At 63.3% G+C, this 26,103-nt stretch overlaps 5 protein-coding genes across 12 annotated transcripts in view; 2 read left to right on the forward strand and 3 right to left on the reverse strand.

Moving 5' to 3' along the window:
* Positions 1 to 1,314: 1,314 nt before the first annotated feature.
* Positions 1,315 to 11,507, forward strand: ENTPD2 (ectonucleoside triphosphate diphosphohydrolase 2; the record flags this gene model as incomplete). Its single annotated transcript, XM_080355876.1, has 9 exons — positions 1,315 to 1,425; positions 7,510 to 7,627; positions 8,117 to 8,267; positions 8,889 to 9,048; positions 9,149 to 9,376; positions 9,723 to 9,989; positions 10,195 to 10,314; positions 10,589 to 10,723; positions 11,307 to 11,507. 9 exons carry the CDS (start codon positions 1,315 to 1,317, stop codon positions 11,505 to 11,507), a joined length of 1,491 nt encoding a protein of 496 aa, XP_080212002.1.
* Positions 11,508 to 12,445: 938 nt separating this feature from the next.
* On the reverse strand, positions 12,446 to 15,676 carry TMEM141 (transmembrane protein 141). The gene is made up of 5 exons (XM_080355913.1): positions 15,553 to 15,676; positions 15,407 to 15,473; positions 15,240 to 15,323; positions 14,919 to 15,050; positions 12,446 to 14,321 (listed from the first exon to the last, which is right to left on the reverse strand). Exons 1-5 carry the CDS (start codon positions 15,604 to 15,606, stop codon positions 14,242 to 14,244), a joined length of 417 nt encoding a protein of 138 aa, XP_080212039.1. The 5' UTR covers positions 15,607 to 15,676; the 3' UTR covers positions 12,446 to 14,241.
* Positions 15,566 to 18,079, forward strand: PAXX (PAXX non-homologous end joining factor). 8 transcript variants are annotated; one of them, XM_080355909.1, is made up of 7 exons: positions 15,646 to 15,772; positions 15,848 to 15,908; positions 15,994 to 16,028; positions 16,185 to 16,375; positions 16,879 to 16,953; positions 17,442 to 17,535; positions 17,636 to 18,079. In XM_080355909.1, exons 1-7 carry the CDS (start codon positions 15,675 to 15,677, stop codon positions 17,673 to 17,675), a joined length of 594 nt encoding a protein of 197 aa, XP_080212035.1. In that variant the 5' UTR covers positions 15,646 to 15,674; the 3' UTR covers positions 17,676 to 18,079. The 8 variants fall into 8 exon arrangements, with proteins under 8 accessions (XP_080212033.1, XP_080212034.1, XP_080212036.1 ...); XM_080355912.1 differs by having other exon boundaries at positions 16,882 to 16,953; XM_080355907.1 differs by lacking the exon at positions 15,848 to 15,908 and having other exon boundaries at positions 15,566 to 15,772.
* A 995-nt stretch (positions 18,080 to 19,074) lies between these two features.
* On the reverse strand, positions 19,075 to 21,806 carry CLIC3 (chloride intracellular channel 3; the record flags this gene model as incomplete). The annotated part of the gene is given in 7 exon segments (XM_080355931.1): positions 19,075 to 19,236; positions 19,590 to 19,765; positions 20,045 to 20,151; positions 20,288 to 20,413; positions 20,774 to 20,883; positions 21,700 to 21,771; positions 21,774 to 21,806. Coding segments are annotated over 7 exon segments (786 nt in total).
* A 2,682-nt stretch (positions 21,807 to 24,488) lies between these two features.
* The window catches only part of ABCA2 (ATP binding cassette subfamily A member 2), a gene marked incomplete at both ends in the record, with an annotated part of 32,595 nt that continues 30,980 nt past the window's right edge, over positions 24,489 to 26,103 (reverse strand). The window contains 5 exons of the mRNA XM_080355977.1: positions 24,489 to 24,524; positions 24,749 to 24,955; positions 25,167 to 25,304; positions 25,451 to 25,553; positions 25,821 to 25,913. Of these exons, the coding sequence (XP_080212103.1) occupies positions 24,489 to 24,524; positions 24,749 to 24,955; positions 25,167 to 25,304; positions 25,451 to 25,553; positions 25,821 to 25,913 (577 nt within the window). The remainder of the gene's footprint in view (positions 24,525 to 24,748; positions 24,956 to 25,166; positions 25,305 to 25,450; positions 25,554 to 25,820; positions 25,914 to 26,103) is intronic.

Genomic DNA, 26,103 nt, shown 5'->3' on the forward strand with positions numbered 1-26,103 from the left:
GCTGCAATGATGGGCACCGGCTGGGTGATGGTCACTCTCTGTGGCCCTGTTTAGCCATTTTCTTCCCCAGACTCCACTACCAGTCACTGCTCTGGGGACCAAAACCAGAGCTCATCCGCAGCTGCCACCCCCAGCAGCAGAGCTCCAGAGCACAGCGGCACGTTGGGACCACAAGCCCTTGGCAGAGGCTGCGCCCCCAAACGCCTCCGCACCATGTACCACCACCATGGGCCCGGAGCTCTGCAGGGTCCCAAGCGTGGATGCAGCACCTGCTATGGGGGAGCAGCTCTGAGCAGCAGAAAAAGTGGCTTGTTTCAAAAAAATTCAGAAGCCAGGCGGGCTGAGAGGAGCCGGAGTGTGACCCTCCAGCAAGCGCCCGGCTGGGCTGGAAGCCACGTCCTCCTTCAGCCTCCTCTCCTTGGTGATATCTTCTTGTTTATTATTTTGTTCACTGTTTTATCCCTCTATGTAAGCAAGCTCAAAATGTCCTTCTCAGAGCCAGGGGCCAAACCTTCCTTGGCTCATTGCTCCCTGTGGAAACGCATTACATTATTCACTTGTGACTGTATTAAAAACAATCTCTATATACATCTGGGCTCCTCAGGGCTGTCACAAACTCCTTGTGATGATTAAAAGCAGAGATATATTCATAGTTGTTAATCATTGTAGGTGAGACATTTTCTTAGAACTCAGGGCGTTCTCACATCCCACCAAACCCGTCTCTGGGCTGAGCCCCGGGGCAGGGGTGATGCCTTGGTGGGGGCAGGATGGGACTGGTCAAGGGCAATGCCTGGTGGCGGTAGGAAGCTGAGACCGATTCCGGGGACAGAGGACTTGCCCGGGGAGGAGGGACAAGCTAGGGCTGAGCCCCGAAGTAACAGTGATGCCGGAGCAGGGAGCAAGGCAGGACACGGCTGATCCCAGGGCAACGGTGATACCTGGGGGACTGGGATGGGGCTGAGTCCCCGGGTCAAGTACTGTGCTCGGGGAGGGAGATGGGGCTGATCTCTGGGACCAGGGGTGATGCCCAGGGCAGGAGATGGGGCTGACCCGGGGCAGGGGCGATGCCTGGGGCGGGGGGACAGGATGCAGCCGAGCCCGGGCCAGGGGCAGAGGCAGAGGCGGGACCCGCAGCCGGGCCGGCCCCCCGCAGCCCCACGGAGCCCGGTGTCCCGCCCGGGGGGGCCGGGGCGGCGGTGACTCAGCCGGGAGAGGCGGGCGAGGAGAAGGAGGAGGAGGAGGCGGGGGAGGAGGAGCAGCAGGAGCCGCCGCAGCCGCCGCGGAGCCGCTCACCTGCCCCGCTCCGGCCCCGCCATGGCCCGCCGGGTTGCCGCCGTCCTCCTGCTGCTGGCCCTGGGCTGCCTGCTGGGCATCCTGCTGCTCTGCCTCGGCTCCGGGGACACGCGGGGACCGCCGGGCTTCAAGGTGAGCGGGGCTGGCACCGGGGACAACGGGCAGCGGAGGGACCTGGGCTGCTGGGGCTGGGGGAGCCGCAGCGGACACCCCCATCTGCGGGATGGCCGGGGCGGGACAGGCTCCTGCAGCCCGGGGATCCCCAGCGGCGGGGACACGGGGCTGGGGGTCCCCGCACTGCTGCCTGAGCTGGGGGTGCAGGGAGCAGCCCCCCGGCTGCAGGGACACCCAGCCCCGCCACCTCAGACCTACGTTCGAGAGAGGAATCTTTTGGGCACGCTGTGCCAGAGCAGTGGCGTGTCCGGATGTGTCCCCTCCAGGCCTGAGCAGCCGTGTCAGCATCTGCTCCCGTGTGTCTGGGGATGGGGCACCCTGGGCACCCAGCATCGCCCAGCACCCCGGGTTCCAGCTGCGCTGCCCCAGCCAGCGCTGCCAGACGAGAAATGCACTTCCCTATGAGAATGAGCTGCTTTTTATTTCTTTGTCATTGTAAATTCAATGCTGAAAGAAGTTCCTGACCAGTTTCTTTTTGGCCAAGTCTCCCAGTTGACATTTTGCAGCCCAAGTCTTTTGTTTTAAAAAAGTCTTTTTTCTTTTCTTTTCTGATAGACCGAGTGGTTCAGTGGGGAATATATTATTGTCCTGAAAAATGGTTCATCCAAAATCCCCTTTTTCTCATCCCAAGCAATTTGCTTTGGAACTTTCTGAGCCAGCCCAAATGCCAGATGTGTTGCCTTCTCTCTGGTGTATCAGATGTAATGAAGACGAGCTGGCTTAGCCACGATGATACTCGCTGCTGTTGGTATAACTGGCAACTCTTTCCCTGTGGCACCTTTTTTACCAGCCCTTGCCCTGTGCTGGGGCACATTGAGCAGTGCCCGTAGCTGGTTCCAAAACGGATTTTTGACTCTTTGGACACAGGGGAATTAGACGGATCAGCGCTGAGGCCTGTGTGCAGCACTCGGGTCAGTCTGGAAAGCCTTTTTTCCTCCTGGTTCCAGGCTTAGGTTTTAAGCCAGATGCATTACCAGATATTTCATTTTTGAGCTTTTTTTGTGCCTTTTCTCTCTGGGTGCTGGCAGCTTCCAGTCTGCAGACAGCACTGCCGCTTGGGGCTGAGCATCCCCAAACACCCACATGAGTCCTGGCCTGCTCCACCACCCGGCCCGGGAATTTGGGGTCTTGCCCTGTTCCAAGCAGGCGTGAGGTCCAGCCCAGTGTGCGCGGTGCAGCACAGAGCTCGGCACAGAGCTCGGCACAGAGCTCAGCACCGGCGTCGCGGCAGCGCCGGTTCCTGTGGGGCAGCCGGGCAGGCACTGAGGGGCTGTGCTTTTGCAAAGAGATCATGGCTGTTTTGGGGATATAAGGCTTTGTCTTAGTCTAACTCAGCCCCAAATGTGCAGACACGATTTAGAGGAGGTTGGTCCTGCTGTGGGGGACCCCAGGCTTGTCCCCACCCTCCTGGGTGAGACATGGTGTGTGCTGGCTCACTCCCGTTACAGCAGCTGCTGAGCTGTTCACTGCTGAGCTACGGCTCCATGTCTTTACTTTCCATCTCCTTTGCTTGCAATATAGCCCTAAAAATATCCTGGATTAGTTATCCTGCTGCCAGGACATCCTGCTGCAAGTCCCGGGAGCGCGGTGTTCCCCGTCCCGCGTGGCCCGCGGCAGGGCTTGCGGCTCCGCTGGCTGCTCTTGCTTCTTGTGGCAAATCTCTCCAACGGCTCTTACAAAGGCAGCTGGGCTCTTCCCTGGCTCTGTGGTGGGAAGGAAACCCATCACAACCACCGCAGACCGGGGGGCCCCCCAGGTCTCAGTGCCCCTGGGAGAGGTGGGGTGCTGTGGGGCTGGGCTGAGCCCCTGCTGAGTTGTGGGGGATCCCGCAGAGTCTGTGGGGTGGCGGCTGCAGGCCCGGGCATGGCCATGGGGCCTGGTGTGGGGCTGCAGCAAGTCAGGCAGCTCTCAGTGCCCCACTGTTCCTCCTCCCCTGGGGAGTGGGATGTTTCTGGGCAGAGCTGCGTATTCATGGGGGAACCTGACCCCTGCTCGTGTCTTCACTGCACCGTGGCCTTTGGGGCTGTCCCGGCCCTTTGTGGCCTCTCTGCAGGGGCTGCAGGGCTGAGCAGCCCTGGCTTGGGCTGCGCTGAGGGACGTGCCAACGGGGCAGAGCCTGTGGGGCCACAGGTGACCCAGGTGGCAGCGAGGCCAGGGGTGGCACCGGGACACTGTCTCAGTGCAAGGTCACACTGGGGATCCCTGTGTCCTCTGGCCCTGTGGCATCACCAGAGTCTGGTCAGGGTGTCCTGCTGTTAGAAAGATCCATCACCCCTGTGCCACCAGGAGGTGGGGGACTGTCCCACGGGCTGAGGCCAAGGCCACAAACACGTGTGAGGCCCCACCAAGCCCCAGGGTTCCGGCAGCTGAGCATGCCGAGGCGGATGAGAGCCAGGCGCCGCCACAGGAGTGTGCCAGGGCATCCTTGTTTCCAGCCCATTCATTGGCAGGCGCAGGACACCTCGTCTGGAAGAGCTGAGGGCAGTGCTTATGCTGCAAATCACTAATGAGATGAAGCTTTCAGCCATCTTTCTCGTTCCCGGGGCTTCCCATCTGCCTGCCCCCTGCAGACGAGCTGCCAGAGCTCCCCGTGACCCCACAGCTCAGCCACAGCTCGAGCCTGCACTGGGGACTTGCTCTGCACTGGGTGATGCAGCAGCTCCAGTGTCAGGCACAGGCGCTGGGAGAGGAGCCGGGACAGGGCCTGGCGTCATCGCAGCCCCGCTGTGGGTGCCTCTGTCCCCGATTCCCGTGTGGGTGCTGCAGGCGTGTGTGTACCCTTGGGTCTGGCGGAGGGAGCGGGACATCTCCTTCATCCTTCTTGGCCATCCAGGTCTGCCTCAGCCCCTTTGTGCACGCACACCTGTGCATGTGGCTTCCACCCTGCTCACCGCTGCCAGTGCCCCCGGGGAGGATGACTCCTCCATGGAGACAGGCTGGGATGCGAGATCCTGTGCTCCCCAGGAGTGGGGCAGAGGAGGCTGGGGCGGGCGGTGAGTGAGCCCCAGCGGCTGGCTGGGCGCTGGGCGCTCCCTGCGCTGCCAGCGGCCACTGCACTGCAGCGGTTCGTGTTGCCACATGTCATTACCTTGGCCAAGCCCAAGTGCTGCTGCCTTTGCTGCTGGGGCTGGGCCGCCACTGGTCAGGGAGTCCCGCGGACTGTCCCTCACCCGCAAGCCCTGGAGCTGCTGCCCATCATTGCCGCCCCACACCCAGGAGCAATGGACTCTGCTCACCCAGACGCCGGGACAAGAGGAGAGACCAGCCCTGCCAACCCACACACATTGGCAGCAAAGGGCACCAGGATGCACCTCCATGGGGCAGCTGGTTCTGCAGCCTGCCCCAGCGCTGTCCCTGTCACCCCAAACATGACACCTCCCCATAGGGCTTCCCCCAGGCCAGGGTCTGTGCCGCATCTCACTGCCACCACATGTGCTCCAGTTCCCTGGGGCTGAGCGGGCAGCATGGCTGCCCCCGACACGTGTGCCCACGCTGGCGCATGCTCACGCACACCCACACCCACCTGAATGCATGTACGCACAGACACGCATTTACCCGTGTGCACACAAACATTGGCACACCTGTGTGTGCACGTTCACATGCACCTCCACACCTAAGTTTGCACACACTTGCATGTCTGTGCACACGCACCCCGAAGTGCACACCTGCAGGCACACACAGCACATGCACATATCCACGTGTGCACATGTGCACCTACATGTGTGCAACTGCCCCGTGTACAGCTCCACAACGTGTGCAACCCCACGTGTGCGCCCCGTGCCAGCTCTCTGTGGGGCCGACAGCAGCGCCAGCCGAGCCAGCCCTGGAGAAGGCAGGAGGAAATCTGAACCACGCTTCCCCCACCGCAGGCGTGTGGGACATCCCCTGCCCATCCTGGGCCCAGCCGTGTGTCCAAGCCCGCGTGGCCACGTCCGTTCCTGCCGCAGGGTCAGTCTGGCATCCCCAGCGCTGCTCCCGCCGTGCTGGCCCCGTCCCTGGTGTGGCAGCGGGTGGCCCCTGTGCTGCAGGCCAGCCTCGCTGCCTCCCACCCACCATGTCTTAGCCCCTGCCAACCCATAGGTATCCCCATCCCCAGCCTCATCCCCCTCTGGGCGCTGCAGCCCATCCATATAATCCTGGGGCTAGAAACTGCTCCTGGGGTCCTGGCTGTTCCTAGCCTCAAGTTTGGGGTGGCTTGGCGATGCTTTGCCTTTGGGGACAACGTTGTCACCCTGTTAACACTATTGTCACGCCAGGTGATGTCTGGGGTGGTGCAGATGTGGTGTGGTGCCCTGCGAGGACACCAAGGACATCTGCATGGTGGCCGCAGGGCGCATGGGCACATGCATGGCAGAGGCGGGCAGGGGGTGTTTTGGGGTTGGACCCTCCCCAGGGACCCCTCGCAGGGATGCCAGCACCCACTTGTGAGGGCTGGGATAGTGAAGGGGATGTGCTGAGAAGGCCATGGGATGGGAGCTGGTGGTGACATGCCAGCAGGCTTCCTCTGGGACAGGCAGCATCGCTGAGGCAGGCTCAGCATCCTTTATGGCTTGTGCAGGGGGTGCCCCGGGGCGGGCAGGTGACGCAGAAGGTGCTGTGGCCATGAGGGACTGGGAGGACACTCAGCGCCAGGGGGTGCATGGCCCATGGGGTGCTGGGCAGAGGAGGCGGCTGAGAGCCCCCCGAGGCTGCTCAGGGCAGCTGCTCTGAGCACCCAGCCCAGAAATGGCCCAGACTGGAGGTGCCGCTCCCCAGCTTTGTGCTTTGGAGCAGCAGCTGAGTGGGGGAGGCCGTCTGAGCCCCCATCCTCCTCTCTGCAGTGTTCATCATGGCCGGGGGCTGCTCCCCCACACCAGTGTGTGGCACACTGGCCCTTGTCTGGCTGCAGAGGAAGATTCTGTGCAGGCTCACGGCTTTTGGCTCAGAGCATTTGGCAAGACAGTTAACGGGAGCTGGGAGAGGCTGGGGAGAGTGACCCATTGGAAATGGTTCCCTGGGGGAGCAGGGGGTACTGCTGGTGTGGGGCCACAGCTTCACATGGAAATGCAGGTTCCCTCTAAGTGGGGAGCCCAGGTGTCCCCGCCTGTGCTCTGACACGTCATTCCTGCTGCCTGAGCTGGCCAAAACCAACCCTGCAGCCACTTGGGCTGGAGCCCACTCTGCAGCTGGTGGGAACAGAGATGCAGATGGGGACAGGGATGGGGATGGGGATGGAGACGGGGATGGGGACAGGGATGGGACGGCAATGGGACTGGGGCACCCACCAGGCAGGGCTGGTGTGGCCCCAGGGCACTGGGCAGGGAGAGGCGCTGCCTGCAGGCAGCAGACAGAGCCTTTGGACGAGCCAGGTTTAAGCCTCAAGTGATTTCACCCCAGAGATGCTGAGGTGCTTTCCCCCGCGCACACTCGAGGCTCCTCTGTGGCAGGGAAGCAGCTCTGGCTGGGGGCACAGAGGGGTGCAGGGGGTGAGGCAGAGGGGTCCGACCGGCAGGGCTGAAGGCAACACGGGGCAGCCCCTCCCCGGGAGCTGGGAAACCTAGTTTGGCAGGAGGGAGCAGGGTTATTTATAGCCGGAGAATGGCCAAGCCATACAAGGGCAGGAGGGACGAGGTGCCCTTCTTTGGTGAGCTGCATCCCCGAGGGGCTGCTCCCAGGTGTCCCCCCTTCGCTGGCCCCAGGGACCCCCACACCGCTCAGCACAGACGCCCACTGGCCAGGAGAGATGCTGTGGGGAGCAAGCAGGGGAAGCGGGGGGAGAGGCTGCTGGTCTGTGCTCAAGGGGGCAAGGGGTTCCCCATGCCCAAAATTCCAGATTGCCGGTGCTGCACCCCCAGCAGGCCCCGTGCAGACAGCTGTGGGCAAGGGCTGAGCGGCGCTCGCCTCTGCCGGACGACGCTCCTGGAGCTGCCGTGCAAGGCACTGCCAGGGCAGGACCGGCCGGGCACAGTGGGTCCTTGAGCCCCAGTGCCTTCCCTCGGGATGGCCTGGGGCAGCTGGGGGGTCTCTGGCCTTCGGCCTGACCCCCTGTCTCCCCCCACACAGTATGGCATTGTGCTGGACGCCGGGTCCTCGCACACGGCCATGTTTGTCTACAAGTGGCCTGCAGACAAGGAGAACGACACCGGGGTGGTCGGCGAGCACAGCATGTGCGATGTGGAGGGTAAGAGCTGTCCCAGTCCCCCGGGGCCGGTGCTGGTGGCAGGGTCTGTCACATCCCTGCAGGCACGCACTGTGATGGGTGAATGCCCCTGCCATGCCCAGCTGCCTCCTTTGTATTCACCAGTACAGTGAGGTGTTATAAGTGGTCCAGTCCTCTTCCCCAAACCTCCCTCATCTCCCCTCAGTGCCTGCAGCCGTGCCCATCTGTGGTTTATGTTTTCCTGGCATGCACTGCACTATCAGGAAACAATTTAGCTTCTGCCTAGCCCAGTGCGGAGCAAGGGATGATTTTCCACTCTCCATTTAAGCAACCTTTTCCCAGCTGTCAGCTGATGGGGGATGTGGCGTGGGCATGGAGATGTGGCTGAATTCTGGGCAGCTCCGTGCCCACAGACACCTGCAGCACCTGCCTTTTGAACAGCCTGGGAGGGGCAAAGGTGCCCACCGAGCATCTTCACCCACAAGGAGCAACGCTGTTCCCTCTCCTCAGGTCCCGGCATCTCCAGCTACAGCTCCAGCCCTCCGACTGCTGGGACGAGCTTGGTGCACTGCCTGAACCAGGCTCTGAGAGACGTGCCCAAGGAGAAGCACGCGGGCACCCCGCTCTACCTGGGTGCCACGGCCGGCATGCGCCTGCTCAAGTGAGTGCTTGCTCTGGCCGTGCCAGCTGCCTAGGGGGCCCTGCCGTGCCGCCCTGCCATCTCACCACCCGCGGCAGGGATGGAGATGGTGACGGACAACTGTGATGGGTCCCCTTTGACAGGTGAAGCTCCTAACCCTCCCAGCTGCCCAGCAAAATGTCCCTTGCAGAGGTGCTCCCGCCTTTCAGGGCAGGAGATGCTCTGCAGTGCATGGCCTGAGAAGAGGCTGGTATGCAGCCAGCACTGGCATAACCCACCCAGTCTTTTTGCCTAGCCAGGAGCAAAGCCCCCTGTACGCATTGCTAAGCCTGATGGGACACAGTGACAATAATTACCCCCCAAAAGGCCCACAGAGGAGGGAGCCGTGCCCCCTCGCCCAGCCATGGGGTATGGCTCAGGAGGAGGGAGCACACCATCCCTGCCACCTGCTTCCTTCTCCAGCACAGACACGGGGCTATAGGGGTTTTTCGAGGGACATTCCTACAGGTACCCAGGCGAGGACCCACCTGCCTCTCACCCCACGTGCCACGGGGGCCGAGCCCCAAGGGCAGTGCGGGCCGCGGGGGCTCCACGCGCAGCACCCGGCGCGGCCCCGTCACTGCCCTGTCGCCTGGCCCGCAGCATCGCAGACCCGCAGGCCTCGGACGCCGTCCTCCGCGCCGTGGCAGCCACGCTGAGGTCGTACCCTTTTGATTTCCGGGGGGCAAAGATTCTGTCGGGGGAAGAGGAAGGGGTCTTCGGCTGGGTGACCGCAAACTACCTTCTGGAGAACTTCATCAAGGTGGGCAGGGGAGCGAGGCGCCTGCCGGGGACGGCTGTGGTGGCCTGGCTGTCCTGCAGCTCCTCACATCCCTGTGCCCCCTCTTGTCTTCCTTGCTCAGCGTGGGTGGCTCGGGGAATGGATCCAGCCTCAGAAGAAGACACTGGGAGCCATGGACTTTGGGGGTGCTTCCACACAGATCACCTTTGAAACCAGGGACACCATCGAAGACCCCAGAAATGAGGTGATGCTGAAGCTGTACGGCCAGGCGTACAAAGTGTACACCCACAGCTTCCTCTGCTATGGAAGGGACCAGGTCCTCAAGAGGCTGCTCTCAAAGCTTCTCCAGGTACCAGCAGGTGCTCAGCAGGGTGCTGGCTGTCACAGTGCAGGTGCCCCCTCACCCTGGTGTTTATACAGGGGTGTCCCCCAGCCCTGGCTCTAGGACAGCCCCGAAGGGCTGGTTGCACACCCTTCCCAGACAGCTCTTGGGTTTTGTCCCCTCTCCCATGGTCCCCAGGCTTCCTCTCACCCTCTCCATAATGTGTTGCACCCCTCTGTCAGAGTCAAGAGGTCCCAAGTCACCTCAAGACGCCAAAGCTCCTCTGCACCTCCCAGCAGGGAAATGGAGGCAGGCAGGGGGAAGCTGGGTCTACGGAACGACTCACACGTCCCATCTGTCTCTTCTGCAGCAGGCTCAGAGCTACCAAGCAACTGTCCCCCACCCCTGCTGGCCCACAGGCTACCAAAAGAGCCTGTCGCTCAGCAGCGTCTACGACAGCCCCTGCACAGAGAAGGAGAGGCCCGGCCTTGCCCTCAACACCACTGTCACTGTGGTGGGCAGCGGGAACGGGAGCCTCTGCGCTCTGCTCGTCAGCAAGCTCTTCGACTTCACCACCTGCTCCTTCTCCCAGTGCTCCTTCGATGGCGTCTTCCAGCCGAAGGTGTCAGGAAACTTCATTGTAAGGCTCGGCATGGAGCAGGGTGGTGGCACAGCTGACAGATGAGCAGGTGTCCCCAGACCCCCGGGCACCACACGGTGGCAAAGCAAGACCCCCAGCTCTGCAAGGGCAGGTGCTTGTGCCCACCGTGCTGGTCAGAGCGGCTGTTCATGGGAAGAGGGTTTGCTCCCAGCCTGTCTCACAACTGCCTCCTTTCCTCTCTCAGGCCTTCTCTGCCTTCTTCTACACGGTTGACTTCATCCAGACAGTGATGGGGAAAGCTGTGCGTTTGCCCAGTGACCTGAGGGATGCTGCTGAGACCATCTGTGCCACCAGCTGGAGTGAGGTGGGCTCCTCGGGCACGGCGGGGAGGAGAGGGCTGCTTCATGTGGGGCATCGCCTGGGCTCCGAGCGCAGCCCTTGGAGGGGGCTGTGTGTCCTGGTACCCCTGGAGCTGGGGAAGGCTGGGGGCTGGCTCCTACGTGGGACCAGGGGAGGCTCCGATGGGTATGAGGAGCACCTTGGCCAGCCAGATGCAACCATGCAGAGCTTCAGGCCACAGAAACAAAGCCTGGGCCCTGCTGGCCTGACCCCTTTGTCCCTCCCTGCTTCTCACCCAGCTGCTCCAGAAAGCCCCTAAGCTGGAGAAGAGACTGCCAGATTACTGCCCCATCAGCATGTTTGTTTATTTGCTCACCACCAAAGGCTACAACTTCAACAACCATTCCTTCCCCAACATCGCCTTCCAGAAGAAGGTGAGTAGCACCACAGCACATACTCATGTCACGATATCTGTTTGGCATTAGGTCAAAAGGCCCTGCAGGAGAGATGATCCCTCACCAACAAAGTGCCAAACAATGTGAGGCAACATCTCAGGGAATAGGGGAAGGACGGGACTCCCAGGTTTTGGGTGGATCTTCTAGGAGATGGCAAAAACACAAGCTGAGCTGACTGTAGGGCAGTCATAGAGTCAGGTCCTCCAGTCCTTTGACCCTCAAGGCACCAGCCATCTCAAACAACTCTTTGCTCAGGCTTGTTGGGAAGTTATCTCAGGGCAAGATCCCACCTTTGCCGAGTGCTCTCACCCACACAAGCCACGCAATGGGCAGCAAGATCAGGACTGGCCTGAGCAGACGAGATCCTTCTCCCATAAGATGAGCCCAGCTGCTTCGTCCCTGAGCTGGCCGGACCAGTGGGCAAGTGAGGGCTCAAGATGCTGTGGACTGCCTGACACTCCTCTCCTCCATTGGGCTGACAGTGAGGTGGTCCCTGGAAGGTCTCTTGAGGGCCATGGAGCTGTTTGACCGGGGTGGTGATCATGCCATTTTGTTTCCACAGGCAGGAGAAACCTCCATTGGCTGGGCCCTGGGCTACATGCTGAACCTCACCAACATGATCCCAGCAGAGAAGCCCTCTTCCCACAAGAGCATGCTGTACAACTACTGGGTCATCCTCATCCTGCTCTTTGTGGTCACCGCCCTGATGTCCCTGGTGACTGCCGTCTGCCTGCTCCGGCGCAGCAAGTCCAGCACAATCTAACGGCTGGAACAGGGTGGGCCTTGTCTGCAGGACCCAGCACCATCCTTCCTTCTGGAGCTCCCATGGCCTGAATACTTGGGATGTGGCAAGTGCTCAGAAGCGTCTTCCTCCAGTACCCAACACTGCCTGTCCCAGAGGAATGCTGTCCCTTTTGCCTTCCCCTTGCTCTCAGTCTGCAGAAAGTGGAGGACAGAAGAGGATTGCTGGCCCTGCAGCAGAGTGACTTCAGGGTTTCCCAGTGCTACTCAGGGATGGACCCTAAAGCAGGCTTGGGATTTGGATGTTTAGACCTGGGGCATCTTTCCGCCACCAGAGCTGGGCTGGACTGGGCCAGTGAGTGCGGACAATAGCAGGATTTATTCTCATGTGCATGGGGTGAACAGGGAGTATTACTTACGCTGGTCCTTATAGCTGACCTCTCTAGCCTGCCCCTGGAGCATCAGCCCTGCCTGCCGGGAGCTCTGGGCATCACCCAGGGCCCATGCCATCTTTCTGGTCAATGCACAAACCCCACCAACCTTCCTGAGGGCCAGATCTTGGCCTGGACTTCCACCAGCCTCGCCACAGGGGCTTTGGGCAGGGGCTTAGCAACACCCAGATGTGGCGAGCGGCAGCTTTCCAGGTCCCTCTTCGGGGACCAGACGTGGTGCCTTCCCCAGTCATGTGGTTCCTAAGCCAGACTTGCTTTGCCACATCCAGAGCTTCCTCTGCCCCTCCAGAAATGGCACAAAAAGCCCCTGTGGCTCCCAGTGCGTGGCCACACCAGCACAGGGGCAACAGGCTCGCTGTGGGAGGGGGCTTTGCACTGCTTTAGGGTTTGAGCCCTGCATCACCCCACGCCAGGCAGCTGGGAGGATGCACCTTCATTTCCAAATGAGTAAAACCAGGGACATGCAAGCATGCAGAAGGTTTCGGTTTATTTGGTTGGGATTTTTTTTTATAATCAGAAATAAATCTTTGTAACCACTCCTGTGGCTCTGTGGGTCTTGATGAGAAACGGGCTGATCAAGCCTGGCTGTCCACTTGGACACAGCAGCAGGTCAGGCTGTGCCTGGAGGTCTCAGTCCTTCACAGCCTGCCCAGAGCTGAGACACCATCACGGCTCCGTGTGCTCCACCGGCCCAGAGAACTCTCCAGGATGGACCAAGGTGGGCTTGAAAGGCCCACCTGGAGGTGAAGTTTCAACCAGTCCTGGTTGCGAGGCTGAGGTTTCCCAAGCACTAGTGGTCCAGTCACCCCAAAGGCGTGAGCAGGCAGTACTCAACCTGACTCTGTCCCACGCATTCACTGCTGTGCTCACAGCCACAGTCTCCATGAAAGGAATGCACATAGAGAGCCTCTGCTCCCAGGGGACCAGGTCTGGTACCAAGCAGGGCACGAGAGCAGCCCGCAGGGTTGGCAATTTGTTTGTGCAGTTGCTGGCAGCTCAGAGCCATCATGGCATGCACGCAGCTGCACTGGGCCAGTCCTGACTCGTCAAGCCCATCTTTAAAGAGCCTCCTGCCCACCGTGCTCCTCCTCACGCCTCCAGAGAGGAGTGGCTTTAGCAAGGGTTGTGGTTTCCCAATGCCCCCCTTGCTCTTCCAGGCGGCACAAGCTCCGCTCCCTGCTCTGGCCGAGCTCCCAATACACTGTGCTCATCTTAACCTGCCCGTTCCCTGCAGCCACTTTGTTTTTAGCTGCTCTGCTGGCTGCCCCCCATCTCTCTGCACAGATTGGGTGTGATGCCAGTGCAGACGATGTTCTGAGTGCTCAAACCCAGTTTCCTCCCAGGCCCCTCGTCTCCCAGCGCAGAGATTCCATCCTCTGGCATGGCTCAAGGACCAGCTCCAGCTCTCACACAGAAGGGTGCATTTCTGGTCTCTGGAGCTGAGACACTGCCGCTCTGCTCTAAGAAACCAGTTATAATAGCTTCCAGAATGCAGGCTGGGCTTCCCCTTCTAAGAAATTCAGCTGCCGCTAAATCAGAGCTGGACATCCACCAAGAGCAGCCCGTTTGCCCTAGTCATGACTTGGAGTTTGTTATGAAGAGGCTTCTTAATCCTCCTTCTGGTGCGTGGGATTCAAGACAGCACCATGCCCTTGCTGGCTGGTTAATGGATCTGGATAGAGAGTCTGGGGCTCTGGGCACATGTGCACCCCCTTTGCAGGAACAGAGAAGACACCCCCAGAGGCCATGCAGCTGCAGGGCTCAGCTCAGCCACTTTCGGGCAGGTGAGAACAGCCTTGTCGCTGCGGGGACAGGGACACAGTGACTGGCCAGGCTCAAGAAACAGAGCAAAGGGCAACAGCTCTGTCCTCACACCTTCGCCTGGAGTCGTCCGTGCCCTCAGTCATTCCATAGGCCTGCATTGTCAGATTGGGAGTGCCGCAGCCTCAGAGGGACCAGAGCTCTCTGCTCCAACATTTACTGCAGAGGTCGCCTCAGAATGGTGACATTTACCACCTGCACCCCAGCTCTTCCTGTCACACCACCAGCCCAGCCTTCGCTTCATCCACAATGAGTGTTTTCAGCTCTCAGCTTTTATTGTACCCCCCATGTGTGATGCTCAGAGGCCACCTTGGAGGCAGGAAACCCTGCGGTGTCTCCACCACACTCTCACTGCAGGATCAACCCATCCAAGCTCCTGGGCAGCGCCACAGAGCCCACCAGTCCCACAGGCAAGCACAAGCAGGCTAGGCAGGCAGGAAGGGGTGAAGCAGAACACAGGCATGGTGCACTGTGCTCTGGCAGCTATTCCACAAGATCTCCGTACTTGTTCCTCCTCACCGGTGGTGTCACGTTCTCTCTGGACTCCAGGTTGGGCAGATTTTCTGCAACAGAAAGAACACGCTCCCTGGACCCTCAGCTATCCTGGTGTGTTTACCAGGGCTGGGCAGAAAACCACAGAGCCCTGGTGAAGCATGTAACGCTTCTTCAGCCAGGCCTGACTTTGGGAGCTCAAGGTAAGAAAGAAGCAAGCAGCTGTGGGAACCTTCAAGTAGCTGCTGTCCTGGTGCCTCTCCAGCTCTGACCACCACACAGAGCGACCAAGGCGTGCAGGGGTTTACTGCCTCCCTCCATTCCCTTGGCCTCTTCCTTCTCTTCCAGTAAACAAGCCCTTCGCTCTGGCTCTCGTGAATCCACAAAGCAGGAGGGGCAGCAGGCAGAAGCAAGTGCTCCCGCACCGTCAGCCCCATTCAGAGGGACACACGAGCCATGAGAGCAGGCAGGGAGCTCGGGGCACTCCGGCACCCTGGCGCCTTCTCCCATCCCTCAGCTGTGGGGTGCCAACGTGGGACTTAGATGTGGATTTTGGCAATGACACAGTTACCAGCTTAATTATGAGGCAGGACCAGCAAATTGTTGCAGCAGCGAAGAACCAGGCACGACAAGCCCAGGGAAAGCAGCGGGGGGAGACGTGAACATACCTGTGGGCTGAGACACCCTACCGGCCATGGCGAGCTCCTGTGGGGACTTGTCTGTCTCCAGGTAAATCCAGAAGTCGGAGCATTTCTGCGTCTCAGCTCTGGTTACCATGTAGCTGGCGAGGGACCCTGTGGCTGGAGAGACCACGATGCTCCCGACATTTGCCAAAGGCAGCAGTGGGGAAGCACCTGCCAGCTGCTGGGCTGGGCTGCGAGCCGGCCCAGGGCGCCGCAGGGCCACGGGAAGCGGGGGTGTGACAGCAGCCAGGGCAGAAAATCCCCGGGGAAGGACAAACAGGGGCTGTGCCCGGGCAGGGCGCTCACCCGCGGCCAGCAGCAGGCTCCACTGCGGCCCGTACGGCAGCTTCGTGCTCGCCAGCTTCTGCAGGGCGAAGGCGGCTCCGCTCCCTGTCGAAACCCGGCACCGGGCGCCGTTACCGGCCGCAGCCCCGCCCGGGCCGCCGCCCCCGGGGAGCCGGGCCGGGCCGTACCTGCCAGGAAGGTGCCGATGCCCTTCACGAAGGCGTGGGACTGGCAGGCCGCGTACTGCTGCAGCGCCTGCGGGACACACACTGAGCGCGGCAGCCCCGCGCCCGCCCGCCCCCCGGCCCCCGGCCCGGCCCGGCCCTGCGCGCACCGGGTGCTTGGCGGCCACGCTGTCCTCCACCCGCCGCAGCCCCAGCTGCACCATGGCGGGGCCGGCGCCGCCAGTGCCGGGGAGGGCCCGCGGGGCTCCCCGCCCCTTCCGGCGCTGCCGCCATGGCGGAGCCGGCCGGGCCGTTCCACCTGCTGCGGGCCGGGCCGGGCCGGTTCCTCTGCTACTGCCGGCCCGGGCCCGGCCCCGGCGGCACCGTCTAGTGAGTGAGGGGCCGGGGCCGGGCCGGGCCGGGGCCGAGCAGCCCCGGCACAGCCTGAGCCGCCGCCTCCCGCAGTGTGACCGACGCGCTGGAGGTCTGGGCCGGGGAGCTCGGCGCCCGCCCGCCGCTCGGCTGCGTATGTACCGGGGCGGCGGGAGGGGCCGGGCCGGGCCGGGCCGGGCAAGGCTGGCTCGGGACGTGCCCGCTCTGTCTCTCCGCAGCGCTGCCCGCCGGGGGAGCACGGCTCGACGCTCAGGTGGGTGCTGCCCCGCGGGGCCGCGGCCGCTCCGCCCGGCCCCGCTCAGCCCCGCTCAGCCCCGCCCGGCCCCGCCCGGCCCCGCTCAGCCCCGCCCGGCCCCGCTCAGCCCCGCTCAGCCCCGCTCAGCCCCGCTCAGCCCCGCTCCCCGCACAGGGACGCCCTGGGCCGGGGCAGCGCCGCGCTGAGCCTGGGCGGGGGGCCGGCCGTGCTGCGGCTGCGGGACGAGCGCCGGTGCTCGGAGCTGCGTCTCGTCAAGCTGCCCATCGCCGAGGCGAGGAGCCAGCTCCAGGCGCTGCTGTTCGGCATGGCGGGGCGCGTCCAGAGCCTGGAGCGCCGCCTGGAAGGTCTGCGCGGGGGTGAAGGCAGCGGGAGGGTGGGCAGCTCCGTGGCACCTGCGGGGAACTGTCCCCCCCACCCAGGGTGCCCCGGGTGACCCAGCAGCAGGCTGTGCCTCCCTGGTGGTCTCTGCTCGCTGGTCCTGGCTGAACTGGCCAGGAGCATTGGGCAGCAGAGGTGCTGCCTTCTGCTTCCCCTTGGGCTGGCCAGGGTCTGTACCTGCTCCCCTTGGGCAGGAGACATCCCGTGTGGGATCAGAGGATTCGGTGCTTTGTGCAGAAACACAACCTTGTCCCCATGGCTAGCACCACACGTGCATCTCTGTGTGCAGGAGATGCCTTACAGAAGTATCTATTTTAGGGGTGTAGGAAGATCCTGGGGCAGCAGCAGCCTGGGTGGGAGTGGGTCAGTTTGGCTATGGAGGGATGGAGCTTGCTGGGGAGGCTTGGGGTGCAATGCATGCTGCATTGGGGTGCGTTGTCACAAGCTTTGGCTCCGATTCCTGTCTCAGCAGTGGTGGAGACAGCGGTATCATCCTGCAGCCCTGAGAAGAACGCTGCCCGCAGCCAGCAGCTCTTCCTACCAGGTAGGCAGTTGCCAGGGGGCACCTCCCCTAGTCCCACTGTTTGTTTGCCTTCTCTTACCCAGGGGCTGCTGGTGCTGTGTCCGTGTGTTCTCCAGGGCACTCTGAGTCCCCTCAGCTGTGGCTGCTGTCAGCCGCCCCACTGTCCTGGTGCCATTCCTGGCACAGAGGGGCCGGGGCTCAGCATGGTGTCTCTTGGAGTGTCCAGGTTGCCCTGTGTGCAGGTCAGATGCCGGGTATCACCAGGCAGGTTGCTCACTAAGCCTCCAGGCTGGGGTCAGGCTTTGCTGCTCTTCCAGACTGGAGGCCGTGGCAGGTCCATGGCTCCCCGCTCCTTTGGGAGAGGAGACCAGGCTTGGCCCTTCCTCACCCACCACGGACGCTGGGCCAGGCTGGTGGGCTGCTGAAGGCTCCCCCTGGGTGCGCAGGGGCGTGCAGGGCTGCCCGGGCCACTAGCTGACCTTTTGCAATCCCTGTCCTGACTGAGGCAGACCCCAGCCCAAGGAAGAACAGGGGTGCTGTCTCAGCTTTGCCGGCCAAGAGGAAGATCCCGGGGGAGTCTCTAATTAACCCTGGTTTCAAAAGGTAAGTGCTGCTCCCAGGCGTGGTGCTGGGGCTGTGCTGCACAGAGCAGGCTCCATGGTGTGGGGCTTTGGGCTGTGATGTTTCCTCCATCTCCTCCTAGCAAGAAGGCTCCGTCTGGAGTGGACTTCGAGGACTCCTGACCTGTCCTGTCCCATCTCCTGATGTCAGCCCTGATGAAGCCTTGTCAAACACCTATGTGGCTGGTGGAGGAGGATTCACTGCCCCTGGGCCTGCTGAGCCCCTGGTGCCCGGGAGGGGGGAGCAGCACTTGAAGGGCTGGAGCCAGCGCCGGGCAGGCCTGAGCGGGCAGCAGATCTGGCCGGTGTGCTGGCAGGGCCTGTGGGGGGCGAGGCGGGCAGGGCTGGCAGGACTTTGTTCCTTGCAGCTCTTCCCTGCTGGCGGGGGCCACCTCTCTTCCTCACTTGGCATGAATTGGTGGGGTTTTTAAAGAACTTTTATACCATCATGTAACAAAAAGATTGCCTGTGCTTAACTTATTGCCAGTAAAGCTGATTTTAGCCAGATGGTCTCTGGGGACGGGGACAGTACAGATCTGTCCATCCATTCTGCGTTTTCTTTGCTCAATAGCCCTGTGGCAAATTTCAAGTGAACCTGGAGGGTCAGGGGCTCACTTTCCTGCTATCTTTGTGCCAGTGCGTTGGTGGGTGAGTGGTTAAAGCCACCCCAGTCCCCTGGAGAGCTGGGGGAATGGGCCCAGTCCTTGCAAGGCACTGGGAAAGGACTGGGAGGCTGCTGAGAAGTCCTGTGAGGGAGGAGAGCCCTTGGGGCTGGTCACTCTAGCTTGTCTCACTTGCAAAGCCTTTATTGATTTTGGAGAGCTCTGGTACATGGCTTGGACTTGCCCCACTTCACCCCCCTCCCTCTCCCAAATGTGCCTCTGAGAGCTTCCTGCCTGTGGGTTCTTTGGGGATGGTCCCTCCCACTCCCCTCACCCAGGGCGGTGGGGGCCGAGCTGTGTCCATCCCCCAGCTCCGTTCCCAGGGCTCTGCCGGGCTGTGCCGGTTCCCCTCTCCGGTGCGAGGGGCCGTCCTGCCCTGGCACAGCCCTGCGCGGGTCCCTCAGCTGCCAGGTGCCGCGGTGTCCCCGCAGGATGCTCGGGGTGCCCCTGCCGTGCGCTGCCCACTGTGCCCGCAGCCTCTGCTCTAACAGCCTTTCCTCCCACTTCCTGCCTTCCCCGCGGTGTTGCCCAGCTTTGGTACCAACAGTGCCTGTGGCTCTGGCACCCCTGCACCCATCCTGATTCTTGAGGGACCACAGGGCAGGTCGAGAGGCTCCTGGCTGGACAGGGAGGGTGGCACAAGAGGTGAGGATGCATCTGTGGGCTCAGTGCGGTGCAGATTGCTGCCAGCACCTCAGCAGGGGTGCCAGCTGGGGGAATTTGGGTGCCAGGGGCACAGCTCATGCTCTCTGCCCTCCCGAGTGCATGCAGGCAGGGCTGTGGTGGTTGTGGCAGGACCAGGGTGGGCACTGGGCTGCTGCCCAACCCCAGCCCTGCACACACCTGAGTGTGTGCCCGGCTCACTGCGGTGACCGGACCACGGAGCGATAGGCTTGGATGATCTCCTCGCTGTTGGGGCAGGTGTACTTGAACTCCTTGGTTTCGCTGGCAGCATTGAGGTAGCGCCACACGCCCCGCAGGTCCTTGGGGATCCCAAAGCGGCGGTAATGCTGGCACACGACCTGTGGGCAGGAATGGGGTGACCCGTTGCCCAGCCCTGGGCTGTGCCAAGGCGCGCCCTGCGGCTGGACAGTGGCATTTGTGTGCAGGAGCCAGCCAGGAAGGGTGGCAGGGGGCCAGGGGCCATCCCTGGCGCTGCACAAGGGGTGGCACCTGGCAGGGGATGTGGAGGGGAGTGACATTGGTGGGAACGCACCGTGCTGGGCATGGGGAGAGGGGGCAGGACACGGGGTGACATGGAGCTTGGCAGAGGAGCAGGGGCGTTCCTGCAGGCACCCAGGGGAGGTGAGAGTGTGGGGCCAACAGCATCGAGAAGCCAGAGGGAAGGGCACAGCGGTGGGGTGCCCGCGCTCACCTGAACGATATTGAGTTTGGGCAGCAGGTTGCAGTCGGCCAGCGTGAGCTGGTCCCCGTCCAGGAATCGACGGCGGGAGGTGCGGAGCTGGGGCTCGTGGGCCAGCTCATAGGCCAGGGGAGCGCTCAGGTACTCGTCCAGCTTCAGCAGGGCCCGCAGGAGGCTGCGCTGCAGCGCTGTGGGGGGCGGCAGCACTGCTCATCAGGGCATGGGCCCCTCTGTGCCCATAGCCCTGTGCCCACAGCGCCTGCCCGCGTCCTCCCGCCCTGCCCGCGCTGGCACCAGCCCCTGCCCTCCCCAGAGAGCCCCAGGATGAGGGGGCTGCCCTGCTGAGCTGCAGGGAGGGGGCAGTGCCTGAAGAGACCCAGGGAGGGCTGGAAAGTCCCAGGGAGCCCTGAGTGGGCTTCAGGTGGTGGCGCCTGAGAGGTTGCATGGACCCCCACCCAGCTCCTCACCCTCATCCTGGGCAGGCACGGGATTCTTGATGAAAGTGGAGAACTTGTGGAAGATGTCGTTCCCAGCCAGACTCGACTCCCGGTACTGCGGGACCAGGCTGGGGAACCTGCAGGGCCGTGGGCATGGCTGAGGAGGGCAGCAGGGCTGGCAGGCTGTGTGCTGCCTGCCCGCAGCACCCCCAGCCTGTCCGGGCCCCTCTTTGGCCCCTTGCCCTCTCTCGCAGGGCAGCGCTGGCCACTGACCTGGGGGGGCCCAGCCTGTCCTCCAGGAAGTCCTCGATGGTGACGGTGTCAGTCTTGGAATCGCCGTTGTAGAGCAGGACGGGCAGCTGGGCACCTGGCGCAAAGTCCTTTAGCACGTCCAGTGCCCTGCGGGAGATGGGGACGGGTGCTAATGCCCGACAGTGCCCAGGGCTCTGCAGGGCTCTGTGCGTGTACATGTGTGTTTACATGCAGACATGTCCTGTGCCCCACACTGCTCCTGCCTCCGTGTGTGCCCATGGCAGCTCTGCCCTGGAAAATGCCCACCAACCTCCTTCAGGCAGCATGGGCAGCTGGGGGATTACAACAGGCTCCGTGTGTCCCACACTGCTCCCTTCATGCCCCTTCCCAAGGTGCCGGGGACCTCCCACCTCCCCCCTCAGTGTGCCATGGCAAGCCTGACCCACAGCCCTGACCCATGGCTGGCATCCCCCATGGCCCCAGCGTGAGCGGGAGGGCACGACTCACCTCTTGGCATCCACGGTGGTGAGGGTGAAGGGCACCCCTTTGAGCAGCAGCACCATGAAGATCCGCTGGCAGAAGGGGCAGTGGCCCACGCTCTCCCCGTCCTCACTCGCCTGTGGGCAGAGGGAGAGCTCAGCTGCCCCTTTGCCCCAGGGCGGCTGCAGTGGGGGCAGCGCGGGCCGGGCAGCGCCGGTGGGTGCAGGTGAGGGTGGCGGGTGCGTGGCACTGCCCTGGCCGAGCCCGGGCTGGCCGCAGGCCAGCGGGCAGTGCTGGCCGCCCGTGGCACCTGCTACACTGGGCAGGGTGCCCGGCCCCAGCCTCCGCCTGCTCCGGGGCCTCCACACCCCTTGGCAGAGCAGCCCGCGTGGCACGGCCGGTGCTGGCCCTGGCACCCCTGGGAGACCAGGGGGCCACAGGCTGCCCCAGCCCCACAGTGCCAAGGGGGCCAGGACCTGAGCACAGCGATAGCGGGGGCAGCTATGGCAGGGGACAGCCCAGCACGGCAGGGACTGTGCTGGAGGAAGGCGACAGTGATGCTGGTGGCCCCGTCACCCCCAGGTGCGATCCCAGACAGTTGTTGTCCTGCCCTGTGCAGCCAGACAAACTGCCTGGCGGGCGCTGGTTTGGACGGGCTGGCAGGTGCAGGCAGGTGCTGCACTGCTGGGCAAGGGGCCCTGGATTGGGGGACAAACCCAGCCCGACACCCCAGGCTGAGCACCCACAGCCCCCCGTGTCCCTGGGGCAAGCAGCAGCACGCCATGCCCTGGAGACGTGCCCCAAGCCGCCCATCCATTGACCCCACCCAGCGCCGCATATCTGGGCACCGCAGTGGGCTGGGTTGGCTGGGACACCCCAGCCCGGTTAACAGTGGGTGGCAGCCAGAGGTGCCCACTCACCAGGGACACCCAGGCGCCCAGGACCCCGCTCACCTTGACAAAGAGCTGGATTTGGGGTTTCGCGGCCATGCTGGGTGGTGGCTGCTGGCTGAGTGGTGGCCGTGGCAAGTGCCGCAGCTGTGGCCCCTCCCAGCCCACATTCCTCCCCGGGGTGCACCCGCTCCCACCCACACCTGCCCCACGCCCTGCCGTGGGGCCCTGCCGTGGGGCCCCGGCCACCGCTGCTGCTCTGCACGGACAGCTCACAGCAGCGCCGGCTGCGGCGGCTCCTGCCTGTGCCCTGGGGGTGTCACACCAGCGTTACCCCCAGCAGACGGCAGCAGCCAGTGCTGCCCTGTGGTGTGCATAGCTCCCGCTGCCCATGGCAGGCTCCTGCACCCCACCCGCGGCACTGCGAGCGCCCTCAGCCTGGTCCCTCCCCAGGCACACAGCCCCGGCCCTCCCGCCCACCAGCCTGACTGGCTCCAGTTATTACTTTTTTATTTAAAACGATCATTATTTTCACATTTCATTGTTTTGTTTCTTTTGCTTGCAATGTACAGGCTCCTCCAAGGCGTCCCCACCCCTGGGGGGCCCTGTGCCCAGGCCCGTGCGTGGCGCCGGCGTTGTGCCTGCAGCTGGTGGCCGAGGACGTGGAGCGGGAGATGAGGAGGAAAGCGGGGCCAGACTCAACGAAGCGAATAGTGTTAAGGCAACAGCCACCCCCGCACTGGAACGATGCCCTCCCGCCCCCTCCCCACTGCCACCCCCAGCGGGTCTGTGCCTGGGGGAGGCCACCATGGGCACCCCAGCTGTGTGGGCACTAAAGCATCTTCATTGACCATGGAAAGCCATGGGGCATGGGGACGGTGGCACAGCAGCGGGTGGGGGCAGCTCTGTGGAGGGGTGGAGCCCCGAGCAGGACGGCAGTGAGGACATGGGGTGAGGACACAGCCCTGGCCAGAGCACAGCGCAGGGCACCCTGCCCACCCGGGGGTGCCCTAAGGGTGTCACCACTGAGCTCACAACTGGGCACCCAAAGCTGACACCGTCCCCTCTCTCCCTGGGGGCAAAGGGCTCACTCTGTGCTGGCTCGTCTCCCAGTGCCCACCTGGAAAAGCAGAGTGTGCGCAGCAAGGGACCAAGGGGCACCCAGGGCGGGGGGCTGCCCACCCATGCCACCCGCCCACCCCAGGACCAGCCAGTTTCCAGTATGCCATTAAAAAAAATATGGTCTGAAAAATCTGAAAATAGAGCTTATCTCCCCCCCAGTTTTTCCCCTATTGAAAATACAGTATATTGTATCACAATCTATAGCAAGTGGCATACAGGGCTGGTGAGAGTGGAGGGCACAGTGGAGGGTCAGCTGCCACCTGGGTCTGCCCCTGCTCCCGGGCCTTCAAGTGGGGCCAGGCCAGCCCTGACCCACCTTCCCCTGCCACCCGCTGCCCCGCGGCAGCAAACCGGGGTGCCCAGGGCTGCCCGCCAAACCCGGGCCAGGATGGCAGAAAGGACACACGGACAGCCCAGCCCAGGGGCTCCCTGGGAAGGAGGGGGGGCTTTGGGGGGTCAGGGCCATGGACCCTGCTGTCACCCCGGCTCTGGGCAGGGCTGCGGTGGCTGGAGAGCTGCAGGCTGGGCGGTGCTGCCGGGCTGGGGTGCTGGGCAGGGCCCCCGCGGATGACAAGGCTGCAGGACCCTCTGCAGAAAGGAGGAGCACTGCTGGCCCAGGGAGCACCTGCTGCCGACCCGGTGACACTGCCAGCCCCAGGGGACACCGCTGTCCCCAGTGACAGTGCCAGCCTCACCACACTGGGCCAGGCTGTGCTGCACCCAAGCGAGCGATATCGTCCTTGTACCTCAAGAACAGTCACTCCCATCCTGGGGTGCAGCACCCCCTCTCCCAGTACCACCAGGGACCCAGCAAGAAGAAACCAGTGCCAGTGGCTCCTGTAGAGGGCCAGAGGCTGAACAATGAGTGCCAGGGCAAGGGGGCAAAGGAGGGGACAGAGCAGAAAGGCGGCACAGCTGCAGCAATGCCCTGTGGCAGGGGAAGCGGGCAGGGAGGGCGCAGAGGCAGGTAAGGGGCGCTGCAGGAGGGACGTGGTTGGGGGCAGAGGGGAGAAAGAGCTGGTGCCAGCATGTGAAATACCCTGTGAAATATCCCCCTGCCCCGGAAGGTGCCCCCTGCCAGGGCGATGGTGCTGAGTGCCCAGCCCACGCCTGGCCAGGGGGGCTGGAGCCCTCGCCTGGCACACATGGACCGGCAGGACAGCCTCGGACGGGCTGGAGGGTGCAGTGACATCCTCCTGGTGACAGGAGTCAATTGCGGGTGAAGAACCAGAGCTCCTGGACCCTGAGCCCCCCACAGTGCCAAGGGCTAAGCCAGGGGTGCTGGGACGAGGAGCAAGCAGCCATCCTTCCTTTGGCCCTGCCACGACCAGGCCGGGCGCGCTGCTGCTGCCACGTGTCCCCGCGGCCCAGAGTCCCGGGGGGTGCAGGATGGGTGTCCCAAGCGAAGGCACCGCTCACAGGTCTCATTCGCACCACGAGGCACGCAGGGCTGGCAGCACTGGCCCCAAGCTGCGTCCTCCTTGCAGTCTCTGTCCGTGGCAGGCGCTGGCCGGGCGAGCCCACAGCACCACGCGGTGACACTGAACGGGACAAAGGCCAGCTGCGGGGCAGTGGCTCATGAGGTCCATCTAGGCTGGCGCCACACCTGCCATGTCCTCCCTGGCACTCGCCTCTGGCCGTGGCGGCTCCGCTCGACGGGGCGAAGAGAGGGGAGAGGCCAAAAGGGTCTGGTGGCTTCAGAGCTGGGGGACGTGGCTGCCCCCAGGGCCTCAGCACAGCGTGTCCGTGTTGAACGAGAGCTGAGCCTGCGGGCACAGACACAGGGCTCAGGGCTGGGCAGGGGCTGCCCAGGGCTGCTGGGGCCAGGATCCAGCCTGAGGGGAGCAGCCACCCCTCCCCTACTCCACCCCTGGACCCACCATGCCCCCCTCCCTGGGCGAGAGCTGGTGCCATGGCACCCAGTCCCGGTGCCCCATGGCAGGGACACAGCTGGGACTAGGGACACCCAGATCTGGGGACAACCTCTCACCCTCTCCTCCTCGAAGCTGATGAGGCCTTCATCGTCCGTCTCCAGGTCCTCCTGCTCCTCCACCACCAGGGCGCGCAGCTCCGTGGGGGCGGCCCGGGGGCGCAGCAGGCTCAGCACGCGCTCCAGGGGCGACTGCAGCGCGCAGCTGGGGCTCGTCTCCTGCTGCTCCAGGTTGTCACTTTGCTTCTTGGCAAAATTCACAAACACCTGGGGGGGAAGGGGCAGGAGGCTGCGAGGGATCCCTGTGAGCACCCCCACCCCCTGGTCACCCTTCACCTGCCAGCTGTGCCACTGGGGCCACCACTTGCCCCACACCTCCCTCCACCTCCCATCCCAAAGGTGGGTGCTGCCAGGCACTTTGGCACAGCCACCCTCCCGGGGACAAGCATCCAGCTGCCTGCACCATCCCCGCTCTCACGTTGTCCAGCGTGGTCTGGCTGACCGAGTAGTCTTCGATACCCAGCACATCCACCACCTGCTCCATCTTGCTGAAGACCTGTGCCAGCGAGATCTGGTCCGACTTCAGCTGGTACTGGGCTTTCGTGTGGTGCCGCTCCTGCAAGGGACATGGAGGTGACACCCACGTCCTCACTCCCAGAGCCCCAGCCATCACACCACAGGGGTCCCACAGAGCTACCCCCTGGAGGATGAAGGCTGCTTGTGCCTCCAGGCGGGGACAGCACTGCCACCACCGGAGCTCACCTTGAGGACGGCCTCAGGGAAGTTGCGGTTGAAGAACCTCACCACCTCCTTGATGTTGAGACTGGACTTGGTGCGCACTGTAATCATGTAGCCATCTCCGAACCTGCACGGTGACAAGGTGTCCCATGAGGACCTGACCCCCCAGCGTGCACCTCTGTGGGGAAGGACTGACCCCACGGAAGGTGACAATGCTCTCTTGCAGCCAACATATCCACCCCAGCAAGCCCGGCCCCTGCCCGCTCTCCAAAGCAGCGCCCACATGAAGGGCTGACATCTCGCCACGGGTGCCACACTGTCACCGTGCTGTGGGGGCCCAGGCCGCTCCCGCCTTACAGCGCACACCGAGTGCTGGACCCCACCGGGCTCTTACCGGTTCTTCAGGTGCTGGATGCTGCCAAGACACTTGAGCCGCCCGTTCACCATGATGGCCAGGCGGGTGCAGAGCGCCTCGCACTCCTCCATGCTGGGGAGACAGGGCTGGCTTCAGCAGGGGCACAGGGGGACAGTGCCTGGAGCTGCGGTGGGGGCAGCTGGGGAGCCAAGCAGCCATGGCCACACCACCAGGGGTGAGAGAAGGCAACAGAGGGTGTCTCAGGTTCCCTCTGCTCCCTGTGCCCCAGCCAAATGCCATCCCCTGCGGACCAAGGAGCCCC

The sequence above is a fragment of the Nesoenas mayeri genome, assembly GCF_963082525.1.
Source record: "Nesoenas mayeri genome assembly, chromosome: 18".
Lineage (NCBI taxonomy): Eukaryota > Metazoa > Chordata > Aves > Columbiformes > Columbidae > Nesoenas > Nesoenas mayeri.

Excerpts from the sequence above, each read along its gene's own strand:
- PAXX (XM_080355905.1), top strand. The coding sequence starts at position 15,605 with ATGGCGGGGCCGGCGCCGCCAGTGCCGGGGAGGGCCCGCGGGGCTCCC. Across the intron at positions 16,029-16,878 it reads GAGCACGGCTCGACGCTCAG|CAGTGGTGGAGACAGCGGTA; the intron begins GTGGGTGCTGCC and ends TTCCTGTCTCAG. Across the intron at positions 17,536-17,635 it reads ATTAACCCTGGTTTCAAAAG|CAAGAAGGCTCCGTCTGGAG; the intron begins GTAAGTGCTGCT and ends ATCTCCTCCTAG.
- TMEM141 (XM_080355913.1), bottom strand. The coding sequence starts at position 15,606 with ATGGTGCAGCTGGGGCTGCGGCGGGTGGAGGACAGCGTGGCCGCCAAG. Across the intron at positions 15,324-15,406 it reads CATCGGCACCTTCCTGGCAG|GGAGCGGAGCCGCCTTCGCC; the intron begins GTACGGCCCGGC and ends GGGTTTCGACAG. Across the intron at positions 14,322-14,918 it reads TAGGGTGTCTCAGCCCACAG|AAAATCTGCCCAACCTGGAG; the intron begins GTATGTTCACGT and ends TTTCTGTTGCAG.